This window comes from Periplaneta americana, chromosome 2 (assembly GCF_040183065.1).
Source record: "Periplaneta americana isolate PAMFEO1 chromosome 2, P.americana_PAMFEO1_priV1, whole genome shotgun sequence".
NCBI lineage: Eukaryota > Metazoa > Arthropoda > Insecta > Blattodea > Blattidae > Periplaneta > Periplaneta americana.
The window spans coordinates 13,949,695-13,971,286 of NC_091118.1; the positions used below are offsets into that span (position 1 = coordinate 13,949,695).

Here is a 21,592-nt window from a genome sequence, read left to right on the forward strand (position 1 = left end):
TTCGAAATGTACAAACTACAGATGCGGCAGAATATTACCACAATGGTCTTCAGCAAGAATTTTGTAAGACATATCCAAATATCTTCATGGTTATTATATGTATTAAAATAAAACATATACTACATGTGAAGTACCTACTAAATATGAGAGAAACAGAAATGGGAAGGGCAATAAAAAAAGTGGAATGGACAAACACTAAGAAACTATTCATCTTGTATCAGTATGAATAATAGGACACTTTTTTTTGGTGTTAGTGGTATAGAATATGAAATTAAGTTGCATCAATAAGTTTTTCGAGTTTAGCATTACTTTAAGTATTTATTGTCCCCCTGTTGGAAAGATGGAATTACTTTGTTTGAAACTTGATGAAATTTTATTGTACCTTAACTCAATTTATTAAGGTAAAATAAAATTCAAAATAATAACTGCAGGCCATTTTAAAATAAATCTGTTGGATGTAAATTATTTCTTAATTTATTAGGACCATAAAGGTATTGTTACAAGCGATAGATTGAATCATTTTTATCTTAATAATTTAATGTAGGATGATTATTTCGGGAATTGTTATGCTCTAAATTGTGAGGATATTTTAATACTTTTTTAAAGTATAAATTTGGAATATGTTTCCAGTTAGTAAAGAGTAATTCAGAGAGACAGAGGTCTCAAGCATATTTATTGACGCATGCCAGAATTATTAAATATGAAAAAAAGAGTTCTTGCACTAACATACTGTTTATAAAGTAACCAAATCTTAAGAAATACAGTATATGTACTGGTATTCTATATAAAGGCATAGGAGTGAATATAAATCTGTTTTAAGGAATTCCTATTTAATATTCCTGCTATAGGAACATGACAAAATAAATACAACGCAGCATGGAAGCTAATTCAACTCTTATCGAGTATTGTTGATGAGATGTGTTATGAAGGTAGACCGAATCATTCAATATAAATGTATAAATAGGACGAATAATAATAAATTAATTTCAGTGTATGTAGTATCAAAACTGAAAGCAGTAACTAGTCTATGAATGATGTCTTAACAAGTATAAATAAAATGGACTCTTGACAAGAGACACACATTTGGCTTCAGTAATAACTAGGACTTCAAGGAATTTATGGTAGCTCACCCTGTCAGGCAAAACTCTGAATAGTCAGCATTGTCGAACTATAGAAGTGCGATTAAAAAGTATTTTTTCCCCACCCATTACATATGATTGCTTTTTTCAAGTCCCGGTAATAACATTATTAAATTAATTATCCCACATATTTGGGTGGTGCCTTTCTTTGTTTCTGACATAATTTATGAGAGTTTCTCTTTTACACTTCAATAGAGAAATACAACTTTCAGTGGACAATGAACGTGTAACTCTAATGGAACTCTAAGAACCACAGCATTAATGTTTTCTTCTTTTCTTTCATGCCCTTTGGTTTTTGTTGCAGATAATATCATGCTATTGGATAATTATACATGCGCCTTTCTAATAAAATTGGCATATATTTCACTGGTCTCAGAAGTAAAATTAAATGTATAATAGCTTCTCGGTGCAAAATATTTACTGAAAATTATTGTAGGATTTGAATAGAAATGTCACTTCTCAGGCAAGGTTATTCGTGGATGACTGTATAATATACAGAAAAAATTAGTGATAAATCTTATATCACCGCCTTGCAAAACTAGCTTGACGTTATTGAAAACTGGACTACAACAAATAAAATTAAAATCAATGTGAGCAAATGTAAATCAATATGTATCCTTCTGTAAAACACAAAATTAAATTCGTCTCATATACCAATTAAATGGATCACCAGTGTCACAAGTAAACACTTAGGTACTGTATATATTTTAGTAACAAACTGGTTGAAATAAGTCACTAATATTACAAGGATAGCCTGGAAAACACTACATTTCTTTATGCGTATTCTTAAGAAAGCTAACCGAAAGTCAAAAGAATTAATGTACATAACCCATGTTCGGTCCACTGCTGTGGAGTAATGGTAGGCACATCTGACCGTGAAATGAGTGGGCCCGGGTTCAAATCCTGATTGGGGCAAGTTACCTGGTTGAGGTTTTTTCCGAGGTTTTCCCCAATTGTAAGGCGAATGTCATGTAATCTATGGCGAATCCTCAACCTCATCTCGCCAAATATCATTTCACTGTCATCAATTCCATCGAGGCTAAATAACCTAGTAGTTGATACAACATCGTTAAATAATCAATTTAAAAAAAGACGTCAGATAAGCAGAGGAAGTTACAAAAGCTTGTAGTGGCGAAGAATTTAAAGCGTCTGTGTTGTTAAAAAAAGGGAAGTACTACAAATGGCAGAAAAAGTGGATAGCCTATATTGATGTATTTGTTACGTGACATTACACAGGAGATATCACCACATATAGTTGTAAACAACCGTGGATATTTTAAATCTGAAAGTGTACTTTAGTGTAATTTTTTTTTATTGGGTTATTTTATGACGCTGTATCAACATCTAAATTATTTAGCGTCTGAATGATATGAAGGTGATAATGCCGGTGAAATGAGTCCGGGGTCCAGCACCGAAAGTTATCCAGCATTTGCTCGTATTGGGTTGAGGGAAAACCCCGGAAAAACCTCAACCAGGTAACTTGCCCCGACCGGGATTCGAACCCGGGCCACCTGGTTTCGCAGTCAGACGTGCTGACCGTTACTCCACAGGTGTGGACACTTTAGTGTAATCAAGTGTTGCTTTGTATAATAAGAACTGTAGGCACAGTGTATACGGTAAATCTCTATATGCATTTGAAAAGATTAGTAATCAATTTGACAGAAATGTTCGTGTGTCACAATATAATTTGTAATATTTTATTTGTTAATGGCACTGTTATTTTTATTAAAGTATGCGATTTAGCAGTTACATGTACTTCACAAATGTCTTAATTGTTTCAAAAACAACTAAATGCATTTATGACATTTGGCACAATAATATGAACATTTTCCATTTTGGTAATAAATTAAGTGGCAAGAAAATGTTCATGTGTCACACCATATAATATTTAATATTTTTTACATTATTAATTATTCCTTTTCATTATGATTTTCTGTTTATATTTTGGAATGCTTACGTTAAAAAACAGTGATGTGTCTTTCATGAACTCCTAAGTATTTGATTAAGTATCCTGTGAAGATTATAGTTACTTCGAAAATGTTACGTGTGTGACTATGGAATGACCCATCAGTATTGTTAGTATCGTTACAAATTACAAAACCTGAAACTGTTAGAATGGGATCAGGAGTAGTGACAAAAAATGTAATGTTGTAGGCCTACATCAACATGACTATTTTAATCCAGTTTCTAATAGTTTTTAAGGTTTGAAGGCCTTTTGACGTAAACAGTATTGAACATGTGAGGGAAGGGCTATTTCTTGGTAATGGATTAGGCCCGTATATTTTATAATATTATTAACTATATATTGTTAAAGTACCTAGTAAATATCGTAATATGTATATTATATAATACTGTAAACGAGACAATATCACAGGCTGCAAACTAGATTATTCTTGTTTTTGTATAATTATACGAACATGTCTGAAATAAACAAGACTACCATTGGTTAGGTTAGGATAGGATTACTTATATATTGTAATCAGGCTATATGCACAAATTTTCCAATATACTACTATCATAACTAAATAGGTAATGTTAACATTAATTTCCATAAGTTTTTGTGGTGCAAATTAAAATAATTCAAAGTAAAGTATAACAAAACTCCGACAACATTATAATTATGAACGTCAAATTCTCTTATTTTATTTATTTTTCAGTGTTAGTCCCTTATTTCCCATTGTTCTTTGGATTTATCATTAGTGAAATATCAATTAACGGATAAATTATGTTATACACTCAGTTGATAATATAAATAATATTCACGACAAATATATAAAAACAGGAGAGATAACGAATCATAATTTAGCCCACCGATAACTTTATAACATGGTCTAAAAATTCTAGGTAGATTGGCTTTGCGCGAGACTCTGCATTGTATTCTATTCAATACAAAGGCGTACTTTATCTTATCTCTCCGCTTCGCCCACGTGACAACTATAATTAGAACTCCCTCGTTCCGAACTTGCCTAGGTCATATAGGCCAATAATATTTATCCAAGGTCATCAATTGTCGACAGTAGAATATCTCGTAAGCATGAAATAATCGATTTAGACCGACCAGACCGGTTCAGAGTTCGTGTCTCGTGGTGGTGTTGGTCATTGTGCCATCTGTTGACGATTATTGAACTACATCAAGCCGGCCTCGACTGCAAACCCTAAAGCCTATATAAAAGAGCTATCTGTTAGTATATATGATCTAGGCCGTTACTATCGTCAAATCAATGTTAAATTACATTAAAATATTTCACTAATGTCATTAAGTCAATTTTTTCCTTAATTAATTGAAATGAAAAATAAAAGAGTTATTTGAAATAAACACAAATTGTGGTGGATTATGTTACAACCCGAAAGCTAACAGGTAGGCGCCATAAGGAACAATGTCGCCAGTCCAGCAATTTTGTCGCTAAGCCTGGTGACTTTTAACTTTTTCGACGGCAAGTTCTTTCATCTTCTATATTACTTAAATAGGGACTTAGTGTCTTTTTAAGGACCCTCCAGAGACAAAAACAAAACGTTCTCTTATTGACAATAAGGAATCTAGCGATTGGCGATTTTTCATATACTTTAGTTGGCGACACTGATTAATACATGTCCAATTTAGTGTGGTTAGGTCTACACAGCTGTGTAATTTATTTTGGGGATTGTAAGTATTTATTGTAATTCACAATTCTATAGATGAAAATCAGTAATTGATAACTACAAATTTATGAAAAGGAAAGGTCATGTTACAGTTTCTACTAGTTTTAGTTTTCTTTCGGATGATATGCTTTACATGTAATCGTAAACATAACCATACGTTTGTTTTTAAATTGAAGTCAGGGCGAATCATTTGCCTCTTTGTTGGTCGTTTGACAGTGTTGCTTATTTAAAACTATTATTTTTATTTCTCAAACTTATGTCTCCTTTAGAATGTTGGAGTTCACTGAGTGTAGTCCAACAGTAAGTGAAATTGTATATAGAGCCAGTTTGCCTAACCCAGTATGGCAGAGCTAGGAATACCCCAGAGCTATTTACAGAATAAAATAATTACAGTGGTATTATTAAACAATTCTATGAATACTAGATAATTTTATTAAGTTTTATTGTATATTGTGTAATTTACCTTTGCTGTAAATGTACAGAAATTCTTGCCGTTTCAGAATCAGCACTAACAAAAATGGTTCGTGCATGGTACATGGATTCTTCGCAAGACGACCAAAGATTGGAACATCATCGAGAGCCTCCATGCTATGTAGATCTTGATAAATTATATAAATTAACAGGTGTTGAATATTTTAAAGTAAGTATCGCTATGACTATAATATTACTATACTATGCTTATTATAGTGAAGCAGTTAACCGTTTTCGTCTAAATTTAAACAAAACACAAAATATATTGTTGTCATTAAGGTATAGGCCTACTACCATTGAAGACACTCGAACAAAAGTAAGATTATTAGGGATTATATTGCACACCAAATTGACATGAGAGCCCTATATAATTTCGTTATGTGTTACATTCTCAAGAGTCATTTATTTATTAAGACATAAGGTGGGTGTACATCGACTCTTAGGATAAAAATCCCAATTCTATCCTTAATGTCTTTCAAACTTTGGTGACATGATTCCTGGGAGTAATCTAAGCAATTTATATAATCCAAACTTGAAAATCGAATTTGGGGGCCCAAAGAATTTTTTTTTAATTAATAAATTGATAAAATTTTGGACCGACCTACCTCCATTAGAAATTGACCTAGGGTAAAACTTTTTTTTTCGCCAACATGATACCCTATTTGGAGGATTTAGTAAAGAACTGTTTTTAGAACATGGGAGGAGTGATAGTAGGAGGAAGAAGTATAAAATATATAAGATTTGCTGATATGGCGTTATTAGCAGAAGAGGAAATGATACTAAAGGATATGTTACTGGAGCTAAATGACAGCTGTGAGCAGTATGGGATGAAGGTAAATGCAAATAAGACGAAGAACATGGTCGTAGGAAGAAAAATACAGAAGATAAACTTGCAAATTCTAAATCAGGCAGTAGAGCAAGTGGACAGCTTCAAATACTAAGGGTGTACTATAAGCAGTAACATGAGCTGCTGCTAGAAAGTCAAAAGGAGGGTAGCAATGGCAAAGGAAGCTTTTAATAGAAAAAGGAGCATCTTCTGCGGACCTCCGGAAAAAGAACTAAGGAAGAGACTAGTGAAGTGCTTCGTATGGAATGTGGCATTATATTGGGCAGAAACATGGACATTACGACGAAGTGAAGAGAAGCGAATAAAAGCATTTGAAATGTGGATATGGCGAAGAATGGAATGTGTGAAGTGGACAGACAAAATAAGAAATATAGCTATGTTGGAAAGAGTGAGTGAAGAAAGACTGATGTTGAAACTGATCAAGAAGAGGAAAAGGAATTGGTTGGGTCACTGGCTGAGAAGAAACTGCCTACTGAAGGATGCATTAGAAGGAATGGTGAATGGGAGAAGAGTTCGGGGTAGAAGAAGATATCAGATGATAGACGGCATTAAGGTATATGGTTCATATGAGGAAACAAAGAGGAAGGCAGAAAATAGGAAAGATTGGAGAAAGCTGGGTTTGCTGTGAAAGACCTGCCCTTGGACAGAACACTAAATGAATTAATGAATATAAAGAATGTTTCATACCAAAATTATTTTTCTTGAACCTTTCAAAAGATATGCCACATTATATAAGCAGTTTAGAAAAAGAAATATAAGTATATTTGTATATTTTTGGGATAAAATAATTATAATCAATTGAGATGTTTATTAATTATTATAATTCTATGCCTCCATGGCAAAATGTGATATGTTATTTCTTGCAGCTTTTCAGGCACGAGCATTTAAAGTTTGAATGACAGTATAAAATCATAGTAATCATCTTTCATTGCAATGGGTTAGAGAGAAAAATATTAGAGATATTCGTGTCATCTTTTGCTACAATAAATTAAACCATCAGTATGCATAACATATAGGAAAATCTCTTTTTTGTAAAAAAAAAAATTGACATTTAGCCTTTTGCCTTGGAACCACAGAATTGTTTGGAATCTTACTGTTTTATCTTTTGTTTTTCTTTAATTAGCTGAATTCTGATGACCCACTGACAGATGAAAAACTGGAGAAAATAAAACTTGAGAGGAATTACACTTACGAAGACCAGATAACATGCTCAAAGGAATGTTTGCCAAATTATGAAGAGAAGGTATGTACTGCTTGATGATACTCAGAAGATTTGTAATAAACATTCGTGTTATTTTATGGTATGTTCTGATCAGAGTACTGCATTGGAGTTAAATCGCTCGCTTGAACTCTGTCGAGTGTCGCACCCTCGAGTGAGATATGATCGGTCGTGATACTCTCGTAATAAATAGAAGCACAGTACAAGGTCACCTCACCGACATGTCTTATCTTGTATGGAAGGCGACAGATAAGATACACATATGTTTTGCTCACACGGTAAAAATAAGGCTTTATTTTCTGCGTTTATGACAAACGTTTAATGGAACAGTCAATGAAACATAGCAAAACAGGAACATGAAGTTATAAATAAAATAGTACGAAAAACTTCGATATACAGTTATTAATGCTAATTAATAGTTATTATTTTTTTGGGGGTTATTTTACGACACTGTATCAACATCTAGGTTATTTAGCGTCTGAATGAAATGAAGGTGATAATGCCGGTGAAATGAGTCCGGGGTCCAGCACCGAAAGTTACCCAGCATTTGCTCATATTGGGTTGAGGGAAAACCCTGGAAAAAACCTCAACCAGGTAACTTGCCCCGACCGGGATTCGAACCCGGGCCACCTGATTTCGCGGCCAGATGCGCTGACCGTTACTCCACAGGTGTGGACAATTAATAGTTATTCAGTATTTGATTTACCAGATATATAATATGATAGGTTCATACATAGTGTTCCACCTATATACTGCGACAATGTAGTAGAAACGTTTTACAAAATATTATTGATATAGCAGTAGATTAATAACAATATTAGTACAGAGATAATGTCACGGAAAACATAATAAAACGAATAATCATGCGGCACAACTGTTACAGATGCAAAGATTGATACACTAATTATTATTATTATTATTATTATTATTATTATTATTATTATTATTATTATTATTATTATTATTATTATTATTATTATTATTATTATTATTATTATTATTAGAAAACTTGATACAGTTCTTGCATTATCGTGATTGTTTTCCGTTTATAATAATTACATTTACATACAACAATAACATCTATCAGATATGGAAAAAAAACATTTTCACTCCTGTGTGTGGGGGGGAAACATTTACCTACAACATTTATATTACATTTTTAAGCAAGTTTTGTAGTTGTACTATGGAGAGGTTAGTTAAACACTGCAAAGTTTTGAAATGATAAACATCTATGATGTTACTACACAGTTCATCACTGTAACAAGAACGAATGTCTAACGTTCAGCTTATATCGTTCGAGGATTTATTGCTCGCGACAATTTTACCCATCATGCATGTGCGCTACCTATTGGATTATGCTATGAACTACTTGGCGCTCGAGCGAAAACATCCGTTGCAGACCTCTGGTTCTGATAGATCCGTTGCCTGAATTGTTCAATTTCTGTAGACATTTTTGCCTTGAATTATAGATCATTTTTCATTACCCAGGATGCACAGCAAATGCCACAAATTTTGGTGCTGAAATAGAAGCTTTCTCAAGGACTGAACACAGGATAGATCCATACACTTTGACTTGCTTTGGCTGATTCTGCGCCCTATATACAGGGTGAGTCAGTAGGAAACGTACATGGATTGAGGGTTGACAATATTGGTGATTCTGAACGAAAAAGTCTATATGAACATATGTCCTGTTCTTAACGGTTTCGGAGAAAACTAATGGAAATGATGAGGAACGGAAAAAGTGCAGGTGGGGTAAATGAAAACATTGTTACCTTATGCTCTGTTTAATTGTGTACTTTTCTTACAGAACATGTTCAAAAAGTCCACCGTCAACTTCAATGCACTTTGCAGCTCTTGTAGACAACTGCTGTGTTGCTGATCTGAGCTGATTCGGACATTCCTTTACTTCAGCACAAGCATGTAAAATGCGAGCGAGAAGTTTCCACTTTGCGCTTGTAGACTTCGCTGTTAAGCCAACCCCAAACACAGTAATCCAATGGAGTAAAGTCGGGTGACTTTGGTGGCCAAGAAATGGCTCCACCGCGACCGATCCAACACCCAGGATATTTTCATTGATCCTACTACAACCTAAAGTCGTTTTGTTTGCGTGCGCATGTGAATGCTGATGAAGAACGTAAGACTGACGCTCGTGATTTTCAAATACTGTTAAGAACAGGGCATATGTTCATTTAAACTTTTTTGTTCAGAATCATCTCTCACAAGTCGACCTGGTTGGCAAGTTGGTATAGCGCTGACCTTCTATGCCCAAGGTTGCGGGTTCGATCCTGGGCCAGGTCGATGGCATTTAAGTGTGCTTAAATGCGACAGGCTCATGTCAGTAGATTTACTGGCATGTGAAAGAACTCCTGCGGGACAAAATTCCGGCACATCCGGCGACGCTGATATAACCTCTGCAGTTGCGAGCGTCGTTAAATAAACCATAACATCAGCTCTCACACCATGTACCTTTCCTCCTGACTCACCCTGTATGTGATGATTGTCCAAGTCTTCTGACAGTGGCCTAGGTGGTATTCATGAATCAAGTGCTATGAAATGTGGCATTACTGTATATCATTTAACGAACCTTCTTCTTCTTCTTCCTCCTCCTCCTCCTCCTCCTCCTCTTCTTCTTCTTCTTCTTCCTCCTCCTCCTCCTCCTCCTCCTCTTCTTCTTCTTCTTCTTCTTCTTCTTCCTCCTCCTCCTCCTCCTCCTCTTCTTCTTCTTCTTCTTCTTCCTCCTCCTCCTCCTCCTCCTCCTCCTCCTCCTCTTCTTCTTCTTCTTCTTCTTCCTCCTCCTCCTCCTCCTCCTCTTCTTCTTCTTCTTCTTCTTCTTCCTCCTCCTCCTCCTCCTCTTCTTCTTCTTCTTCTTCTTCTTCCTCCTCCTCCTCCTCTTCTTCTTCTTCTTCTTCTTCTTCTTCTTCTTCCTCCTCCTCCTCCTCCTCTTCTTCTTCTTCTTCTTCTTCTTCCTCCTCCTCCTCCTCCTCCTCTTCTTCTTCTTCTTCTTCTTCCTCCTCCTCCTCCTCTTCTTCTTCTTCTTCCTCCTCCTCCTCCTCTTCTTCTTCTTCTTCTTCTTCTTCTTCTTCTTCTATTGGGGTCATGTCAGGAACTTGGGAGCCCAGTAGAGGTGTGATCTTGTTTCCCTCCTGCTTTTTTTTTTTGGATCAAGTTAAAAAAAATCCCTTGTGCGGATTCTTGTATTTCCCTATTTTGACTATGCTGACATTTTACTGACTGACCTTTCCAGTGACAACAAAACGAAACTTAAACATGCTCATAAAATTTGTGTGTATGTTTTATAAGCAATTTTCGTAAATATGATCATATTACCCCATCCCTGGAAGCAATAGGTTGGCTTAAACTAGATAAGAAAAGAAATTTACATTCACTTCTCTTTCGCTTCTATTCCTTTGCACCTGTCGTCTCGCTTCACTTACCTTTCTTCCCACCATAGTCTGAACACACACACTCACTATGAAACAATACCATCCCATCGCACCTCCTCATACTCATCCTCTTTCACAATAGCCCTGCCAAGACTCTGAAATTTGCTACCTGCTAGCATCAGGGACTGTCGAAATAAAATTGAATTCAAACGCAAACTTACTAGGCACTTGGTCAGTAACTGAGGCTCATTCAGACATGGTTTCTTGTAAATAGTTCTCTTAATCTATCACAAAATATTTCAATATCCGGTAATTTCATTGCTATACAATTTTGTTATTCTAGGTTTAATTTGTAATTCAGTAAATACAAAAGAAAATATTTTTTTCTGTAATAAATTGTCTAGCTTTCATTAATCAGGTAATCTTTTCGTACTTTGACTTTTATTGTAATTGTAATTTAATATTAATTGTAATTTTATTCTTCATACTGTAGTTGTAATCCCCTGGTAGAGAGGCAGAGAAGGCCTGACGGCCTTATCTCTACCAGGTTAAATAAATACTAAAAATGTATGTGAGTGGTGGATGTTTTTACACTTTTGTTTTAATAATTACTAGGGCTAGGATTTTGATGAAATTGCATCTTTTTCTTAATAAGCCAGAAACATAGCTGCTTTAGTATTTATATGTTATGCGATAAACTGAGTGTTTTAAGACATGTTAGGGCATTTTTTTTTTTTTTTGCGTTTTTTGCCTGTTTCAACTCATAAGAGCATTTTCTGATCTGTTCGGTCATTTTTGAGGCATTTTCATTTAATTTTGGTTATAAATCCCCATTATTAATGTTGTTGTTGTTGTTTTCTAATGCCAGGCGTTTGACAATAAAGTCATTTGACCTCTTGCACTCCAATATGTGAAAAATGGCAAATTGTAGCCGATTTAAGTGAACACCATATTTTAACGTTTTGGTGGCTACTTCATTCACACACAACCCCCAGAATGTCTGGAGGACCACATCTGCTGTTGGTCGACGGGTCCATTGGACCTAGCTGGGAGATCTTGTTGATCACCAGCTTTCCCTCCTTAAGCCACTGGAGGACGATTTTAGTGCCATAGCAGGTCAGCACTAGGAACAGAAAAGTAGAAAGAGGAGGAAGGAAAGGGAAATGAACCCCTAGGCCTCGAATGCTCTAATGCCGTCGGGGTTGAAGAAAGTAAGAGTTCAGTCAGAGGACTGGATAGGAAAGGGTAAAGAGGGAATTAGGTATTGAATAGAGGAAAATTATACCAAATTCAGTCACTAACTCATCAAGCTGACCAGTGCTAATTGATGAGTGCCCCTCCCTTTAGTTCAGCTTGTAAAATTATGCTTACTAACAGCTGCACCACGGGAAGGTAGGGATGGGACATTGGGTATTTGTCCAGGTTGGTTCCTTAAAGTCTTCAATGGGAAGGATTAATGGTTCTCCCCCCTGTATCCGACAGATACCCTTTTGCAGCCCCATTATTAATGTAAAATAATGTTTATTTCCTTGGATGTTTTCTCTACATATTGTCCATTAATACCCATTAGTTTGTTTAATATTTTAATAGTTTTTCTACACAAATATTGCCATTTTAACGTAGTACTCCCCATATAATGGATCAGTCCAACCACCCCTTCAATATAGACTCCTTCATACTTGCTAGTTCCGGATAAGAGTGGCCTTGTGGTGGACTACATGGAAACTACATCAAGTAAAATAATAATTAAAGTGTACTACATAAAAAAAATTATGTAAAATTAAATAAACTTGAATGTTGGTACTAGAATTTAATTTAATTACTAGTCTAAATATTAAGTAGTACAAAACCTCTTTTCCTACTAAATGAATTATGTAAGATCAATTTTTAGGGCATTTTTAAGTGCATTTTTGAAAGATTTTTAGGTCATAAATGCATTGTTTTTAGGACATTTTTTTCATGATTTATAGGTCATCAAAATCCTAGCCCTAATAATTACTCTTTTAATCTTTGGTTATTTCATTTCACTTGCAGCTCCACAATTTCTTTACCGAGCACTTGCATACAGATGAAGAAATCAGACTTGTCCTTGAAGGATCTGGCTACTTTGATGTGAGAGATGGCAAAGACGAATGGTTACGTATTGAAGTAATTCCTGGGGATATGATTATAATACCTTCAGGAATATATCACCGTTTCACATTGGATTCAAAGGTTAGTTAAATGTGACTTTTTAAATTGTAATCTTTTCTCTTTGCACTATAGAAAAATGGTTTGTGTACTGCACTGATGGTTTGTGAACACAGATGTTCTAATATATATCTATATTGTAAGTTAACATGGAGCAACCATTTGAAATACATTTCTGAAAAAGCTTGTAAAAGATTCTCCCTTCTAAAAAGACTAGCAGGAAAGAAATGGGGATGCTCTAGGAATACTTTGAACACTACATACAAAATGTTTATACAGCCAGTGCTGACATACTGCGGAGAAATTTTAATTACTTCACCTTTCATAAACGACATAGAATATGTTCAAAACCAAGCTCTCAGACTCATTACTGGTGGAATCAAAACAACGCCAATAGATTCTATGAGATTCCTCACTAATATTAACAGCATCAAAATGACAATAGAAGAGAAAGCACTGATTCAGTATGAAAAACTTATCAGATTACCAGGTAACAATTGGCATTCATACAGTCCTCTTTGTAGATTGAAAACTCAAAAAAGTTTTATGTCCATTGTTCAAGAATTAAAACAGAAAATCAAAATCCCGAATTTAAAAGAAAACTTACAAATTAAACCAAACCCTTTAACTCTATTAAATATAGAATATAATCTAAATTTAACAGAAGAAATACTGAAATCAGAAGTAAACACTGAAAAGCTGAAACAATTGTCATTAGAGACAATTAATATTAGGTACCCTCCACAAAACTGGCTTCATTTATACACCAACGGATCCTTGATCTCCAGAGAACAAGGTGCCGGTGCAGGTGTTACGTGCTGTCTCTTCTCACTTTTTAGATCTCTTGGATATGGAACAACAAGTTTTGATGGTGAAATCATTGCAATAAGTGAATGTCTCAGGAATCTTCTATGCCACATCAATAAATTTAGGAATGCAGTTATATTGTCGGACTCCAAAGCAGCTATTCTATCAATCGTCTCTAAACACACACCTTCATCTCAAACAGCAGAAATAACTAAAATGCTCTCTCAATTATTATCACTCAATAAAAGAGTTGTGTTCCAATGGATACCATCCCATTGTGGAATCCTGGGAAACGAGAATACTGATGCTTTAGCAAAGAAGGGCAGCACTGCTACTTACAGACCTGTTACTAAATCTACGTATTACTCTGTGAAGAGATTTATTAAATCTACATACTTAGACTTCAACAAACAAAATTTGATAACTCAATACCAAGGGAAAAAATGGAACTCTCTGCATCAAAATCCACAGTTAATTCCCGATTTACCACGAAAATCGTGTGTAGCTGCATTTAGATTGGCAACAGGCCATGATTGTTTGGCCAAACACCTGCATAGAATTGGAATATATCAGTGCCCTAACTGCCCATTGTGCAACTCAAACCAAGAAATGGATTCGGAACACCTCAAAATCTGTGCTTCAGTGGCTAGTCATGATAATATCTTCGAAAAATATTGGAGTGCAAGAGGTCAAATGACTTTATTGTCAAATGCCTGGCATTAGAAAACAACAACAACATATTTTTAATTGTTGTGAATGAGATGTATAAAGTTAAATCTATGTGTTTTAGCCCCAACTGCTTTATCCTTAAGTATTTTACATTCTCCTAGAACACTCCACTTTTAACAATTTTGGACAAGTGAAATGTTCAAGTCAACGTTTATAATTGAGGGGTTTGCCGGAAGAAAGGCGGATAGACCTCTACGCCCTTCTTCGGGAAAACGGTTTAAAATGTAGTGACTAATTCGCTAGTAGCGAAATTTTGTTTTGATTGTACTGTACATACCTGCAGGACAGGGCTGCGTGCGTGCGTGCGCGATTTAGTATATCAGTCTACAAGTAGAGCTAGTGCTGCGCGTTAACCGCATACTGTACTGTGTGTGTTTTCTCTTGGTAGAGACTAAGCAAATATGTATATAGTTCAATTTAGTCAGTCCAGTTGTTTCCTTGGACTGCTTTTATGTTCATTATTGTCCTTGCTTTAAGAGTAAACAAACTTATGGAACTCGTAGATTCAGATGGAAATATTTTATGTTCTATAAAGAGATTTTTGGGCTTATTGTTATCAGGATTATACAAAGAATAAATTTTATTTATTTATGTTCACACAAAATGGAGATTTTCTTTTTCTGTTTTATTCAGAGATTTTGCTTTGTGTACTTAATGTCTACTCAGTATATCTGAAATAATGTAAATTACTTTAGAAGTAGATAATAAATGTCATAAAATTTATCTTTGTTTCAATTCCGTGTGAAATTTAAGTCTGAAATCTACATTAAATCCCCCTAAGCAAATCAGTATATGGATAAAGGGCGTATAGACTGAAGTTTCTTATGGTACAAATATAAGGAAATTTAATAATATAAATTGCCTAAATGCTACAAAACATTTATACTCGCTAAGATTTTTAATTTAATGTATAATTTTGTTCACTATCTGTATAACATTTTATTCAGGTGCGTTTTAAAATCTTAGATTGCCTGTATCTCAATTCACCATATTGACGTATATGCCCTTTTTCCGGCAAACCCCTCAATTATTATAATTTCACTTTTGGTGTTTAATATAAATATACGGGAAACTTTATGTTATTTTGTTACAGAATTACATCAAAGCTAAAAGATTTTTCATTGGAGAACCTGTATGGACTCCACACAACAGACCAGCTGACAACATGGAGTGTCGTAAAAAGTACCTGGAGAAGTTCAATCATGGATTTTAAAGTGTTAACATTTGAAGAGATGCACTAATAGTATCAATTTTATACAGAACTGGTAAGCTTTGTATATAAATGGAATTTATTGGGGCTTGTTATGTAGATATGTACAATGTATGTATAAATTACTCCTGATGAATTGCAATTATGGTGCTTTGGGAAGAAGGCAGCTCAATTATATTGTAGTAGTTCAGTTTTGCTTAAAGTACAGATTAGTTTTTATACTGAATGAACGTACAGAAAAAGAGGGGAACTGAAATGAATGCATAGTTATACCATATTTTCATGAAGTCGTGTAGTAGCTTGTCTTGGTTTGGGGTGCGTTTTGTCGTTGTAAGGAGTTGCAAGAATTTAAGGAAGGAAAAGAAAAAAAAAATCATTATATTAACGATTTCTATTTTGAAAGTTTTTTCACTTTTTCTCCTGTTAACTAATGTGAAATTCGTACCTACAGATATAAATTTATTGGGGTCAGTAAATTCAAATGGAAAAATTAAGAAAAAATGAGTAAAAAAAATATAGAAATCTCATATGCAATATGATTAAACAGTTGATTTAATTTAAAGATATACTGTACCTACAAAGAGCTAGACTAAAAGCCAGGTAGTAAACCGACTAGACAGGAAGTAGTTGGGAGTGCGAGAGGAAAGTGCAGGTTAGAGGGGTAGCTAGAGGTGGGGACGGAGTGAGTAGAACTGTTGAGTTACTCGGTTCTATCGGTTTATGTGCTTGACAGCAGAGCACTGAAGTTACTCGGTTAACCATAGCCGTTACCGGTCAGTTGAAACAGAGTTCACGTGTTTAACTTAGTTCTAGCAGAAAACAACGTAGGTAGTATTGTATTTAAATATTTTCTGCTGCAGGACAAATTATTTCCTTATCCCCAAGGCATCTAGTATTGAAGAGGAGTTCATCCTATTATATGACCTGTTAAGTGGGCCTAATGAACACTGACAGTCTGAAATATTACTGTACATAATATTATTATTATTATTATTAATATTAGAGTCCTGGAGAACAGAGAAAGTATAGAATTGAATGGGTTACATCAGCTCCTTGTTAATAATAATAATAATAATAATTGAATATACATGACTCAATCAGTATAAATATAAAATTAAGATTATATTAATTAAATTATTATTATTGATGTACAAAAATAGCCAAATAGTAAATTCAATTTATAACAACGACTCAAAATAAAATAAAAATTACTATAATATATCTTGAGATATTTAGTTAACACTATATTATTATTATTATTATTATTATTATTATTATTATTATTATTATTATTATTAAGGAAAAAAAGGATTTGAATGAGAAAATTATTAGATTCAACAGAGCAATGGGGACAATTAATCAGATATTCAAACCAACCTTAGTACAAAAACACACGCGCACCAGAATTTATAAAACATTGGCCAGACCTATACTCTGTTTTGGTAGTGAAGCTTGGACGATTCGTAATATTGATTCACAAAGATTAACAGCGGCAGAAATGAGATTTATGCGTCGTACAGCGGGATACACAAGAATGGATCACATTAGAAATTTTGACATTATGAAAGAACTGCAGATTGAACCGATTACAGAATACCTACAGAAATACAGACAAAACTGGAGATCACATGTCATCAGAATGCCTCATTCTAGAATTCCACGCCAAATTTTAAATTACCATCCTGTGGGCAAGAGATCCTTGGGCAGACCATTCAAGCATTGGCAAGAGACCGTAACGGGCCACTAGGCCCAATACATGCAAGGATGATGATGATGATTATTATTATTAGACTTCGTTGAATTGCCACACGCAATCAGGTTGCCGATCCACGATAGTATAGAGGAGGTGGGCAACTCCCAGTCTCCTAGTATAAGCAGTTCATGTTAAGAGATGTGACCGGTCCAAATAGATAGAGCAGCTACAGCTAATGTATACCTATGTAAGCACTTGTTTTTGCATTACTGTGATTGGAATAGTCAAAGCTTAACATTTGTTCAGTGCAGACAAGAATTCAATCAAACATAACTTACTACAATGAGAGTGTTGCTCTCCCAAACACTTGCCCCTAGAATACCCTTACCCCCGCAGCCAGTCTTGACCCGTTGGGGAACATGGTTGGATGCTGTTAATTATTATGCAGAACATTACGGCAAAATAATGGAGGTAATTGATGCATTGGATAGCACAGACAGTTCCGCTGTTGCAGCTGTAAAATCATTGCCTTCTGAACAGCTATTGGAAGATATTCTGTTCACTGATTCTGATTTTAAAATCGTGTCCAAAAGCATCATCCTGTTAGAATCGTCTAAACTACAACCCGCAGAAGCCCTTAATATAGTGTATAAAGTATCACAAACCGTTATCCAAAATAACAATTCACTAATTTCAGAAAAAGTGAAATGTAAGTTGCTAAAAATTCTCCTATTCACAACTTCGTATTATAAATTATGTACTATCAAGTCACGACAAGACGTCTGAAGTTGGTGTACTAAAAAGTAGTGACTTTCCGTTCTTCAAATATGCACGTATTACATCATGTGATGTTGAACGTACATTTTCCCAATATAAAAACTGTTTGAGTGACCATCGGGGGAGGTTCACTTTGCAGTCGCTCTAAATGTACGTAATCTTTACTGCAATGCACGTATTCAAGGATGATGTGAGTATATTACATTAAATTTTGAGAGTTAATATATCTCACTATAAAATAATTGTGTATTTAAATTTTTAGACATTTCCTACTTCAATGATCATTCATTATATTTCTTGAATGCAGGATACAGGTTTTATTGTAACCGGAGTATACCGCTCAGTGTTTACATCAGAAGAATGCTCCATCCATTGCACACCCCCTTCCCATACAATCTATACCGCGTGCGCAGTAAACCTTACGATTCTCGTGGCAATTCCACGAAGTCTAATTATTATTATTATTATTATTGTTATTGTTATTATTATCATTATCATATTATTTGAATCAAATCGTTCGTTCGTTTAACTGAGATGTTTGAATTCGTTATATACTTCTTTATCATATTAATAATTGAAAACACAGCTACGACAGTTACTTTAAACACATCGGTGACTCAATATCAGTAGGCTACATGTATCGATCTTGTCAGTGACTAACGTTGAACACGCTTTGAATCTCGCGCCACTATGTGGCAACAGAGCTCAGAAAGAGGGCAACAGTACGTTGCTTCCGATTTAGTCAGTTCATAATCTGGCTCTTAGTATAGATAACAATTCAGCAAGCAAAGATGCACATATGGCCACCCGCTGATTTTTGTGGTTTTGGCTTAGAGCATGCGGTACCCATACATCTGATTTTTTAACTTTGCATATTGAATATGCAAATGTCACACGATGGTGGAATGGTCACAGTTCATCACATTTGCCAGTTCTCGGGTACACTGACGTGGATCATTGTGGATTAATGTGTTTAAATGGTCTTCATTAAACCCCGAACATCTTCATGAACGTGGAGTGTCACTAATGTTTCTTGTCATGTTCTCTCCGATAGCATTGTCCCCATACACAGCACAAATATTTCTGGGCACAGATGCATTGTAGGGGCCAATCTCCTTATTGGTTGTATGGTATGAATGCTACTATCGATATGTATTGTTGTTATAATCAACATGAAATATTTGCCAACTTCTAAATTAACAGCCGGTTTTATTTTGTTGACTTATTTTCCTACACAATCGACGCTATATTCACGTTGTTTTGAAATGATTAATCGAAGGTGGTTTGCTTATTGTTTATTACACGCACATTTGTATGTAATTTCTATTCCATACGTTTTTTTTTCTATCCCAAGATCATTAAGAATGGTGAATATTATTGATGCTTGTTTCCTGTATTTCTTAAAATAATGTTATGCGGCATGTTAGTTTTTATTTATCATTATTTACATAAAAATGATACGCCAAAAAATAATAATAATTTCGTAGTCACTCCACATCTTACATATTCACATTTGTTTTTCAGTGATTTATTAAAGAATGTACCGGTGTTTAAAAGACTAATTTACAAACATGTTACATAAATCATCCTTGTGCCAAAAGAGAATGCTCCCTGGACCAAATTATTGTTGAGATATCTATTGTCAATTGCTTTTATTTGTCAGTAGGCATTGACTGACAAGCAACAAGTTATACTAAATATGTTTAGGATTAGTATAAAACTGGCCTATGTCTCCTATAGTGGGCGGGACATAAGTAACATTCACCCAAAATATAATACAAAGTGACTAAAATCACATCAGTAGTAACAAATTGTTTAAATTTTTTTATTTAATTTTTTAATTTGGTAGCATTTAATGTTTATCGAATATCGAATGCTAAAAACGCTAATCGAACTATTACTTCTGCTGACCTTTTTTTGCATATAATGTGTGATGGGTGGCCCCTATAATGCATCTGTTCCTATTTCTGGCTGCCTTCGCTGCTTTCGCCTCTCTATTGAACTCGAAAAGAAAAATATGTCGGAAATGTTTCACTTTCTCCATTTGACACTCCATTTTCTAGCATCCACTACTCCACTCACTATCTGCAAAAATGAAAGCTTCAATATGAAGAGTCCACTGCAAGAATGATGGATGTCATTTGGAACACATTTTGCAGGAGACACAGTTGAAAGTTTGAAATGCTTAGCGCTCAAAGCTTAACTGTGATTTTCCGATCATTACTGGACAATGACTATCAGTGTTAATGCCATGTAACTCTCTATGTACATTCTATATGTCTTAAGCTATGCATTGACAGTCTTGGTTCATTTTCGACAAGAAAGTGACATCCATCATTCTTGCAGTGGACTCTTCATATGGAAACTCAAGCACAACAATTGAACTTCAAATAAAAAATGACAATCAATAAATAAACCCATAGCAACCGTGTACCAACACACGAAACAAAAACGCTACTAACTTGTGTACCAACCCAATATGTTTTTATTTTATAAAAGGGTAAGTTCTCTGACAAAATACGTGAATTGAAAGAAAGGTTTAGAAACTTTTAAAGGGGAGTAATAAACCCGAATAGGATTAGAATTCCATTGACTTTACAAAGGCATGACAGTAATTATGCAATTGTAACTGAGCTAGTGGCCTGAGAAATATTTTCTCTACAGAGTATCATGTATTGTTCAAAGAAAATTCTTCTAGCAGACAATAGCCAACACTTATAAAATCGACTAGATTTTGATGTGATTGTCATTTGAATTTGATAGTGAGCAAAATGCTCATATAGCAACCAGTGTTGGGTTAATCTGTTGAAGTCATCCTGACACTTTTGTCGTAATCCCAGACATCAAACAATTAAACCTAACAAGTTGTCTGTACTGTGGTATACCAGCTTTGTGTTTCGAGAGGTCTGAGTAGATTCATCAATCTGCCTTATCAAATTGCTGAGCAGTGACTATTGTTTCTTAGTACTGTATCTTCTTTGTTAATAATTGTTATCCCTTTACTACGTAGTTTCTTCTTATTGAAAGCTTCCTGTCCTCTGTCTTCCCATCATCATCTGTTTAAAATTACATTGTTAAAATGGTTGAATTCTTGTTTAAGAGATGTTTTATATTTGTCGTCTTTTTGTGAATTTTAAAGTCAAAGAAGGTGAAAAATATTTGATACTGTATTTTATATACATTTTATCTTGTGTTGTATACATCGTTTGTAATAAAGATTTACAAATTCACTCCTTTGTGTTAATAAATTTGTATGAACATGAAAGGAAAACCCTCTACTTACTGGAGCATGGGCGAGGAAGTTTGTATGTCCGTGATATTGTGTGAAAGGACATTAAAAAAATCTACAGGTGTATATTATCTTTAAGTAGAACTATGTGTTCTTATATTCTCCTTGTTCTCATCTTACTTTGTTCTCCTTGTCTTCCCCTTATTTTCCTTGTCTTCCCCTTGTTTTCCTTCTCTTGTTCGTCTTATATTTGCCTTGT

At 34.6% G+C, this 21,592-nt stretch overlaps 1 protein-coding gene across 1 annotated transcript; it reads left to right on the forward strand.

The window, feature by feature from the left end:
* The first annotated feature begins 4,624 nt into the window (after positions 1 to 4,624).
* On the forward strand, positions 4,625 to 21,334 carry Adi1 (acireductone dioxygenase 1). The gene is made up of 5 exons (XM_069846194.1): positions 4,625 to 4,782; positions 5,279 to 5,418; positions 7,220 to 7,339; positions 12,733 to 12,912; positions 15,518 to 21,334. The coding sequence occupies exons 2-5, from the start codon at positions 5,296 to 5,298 to the stop codon at positions 15,635 to 15,637; spliced, it is 543 nt and encodes a 180-aa protein (XP_069702295.1). The 5' UTR covers positions 4,625 to 4,782; positions 5,279 to 5,295; the 3' UTR covers positions 15,638 to 21,334.
* Positions 21,335 to 21,592: the final 258 nt, after the last annotated feature.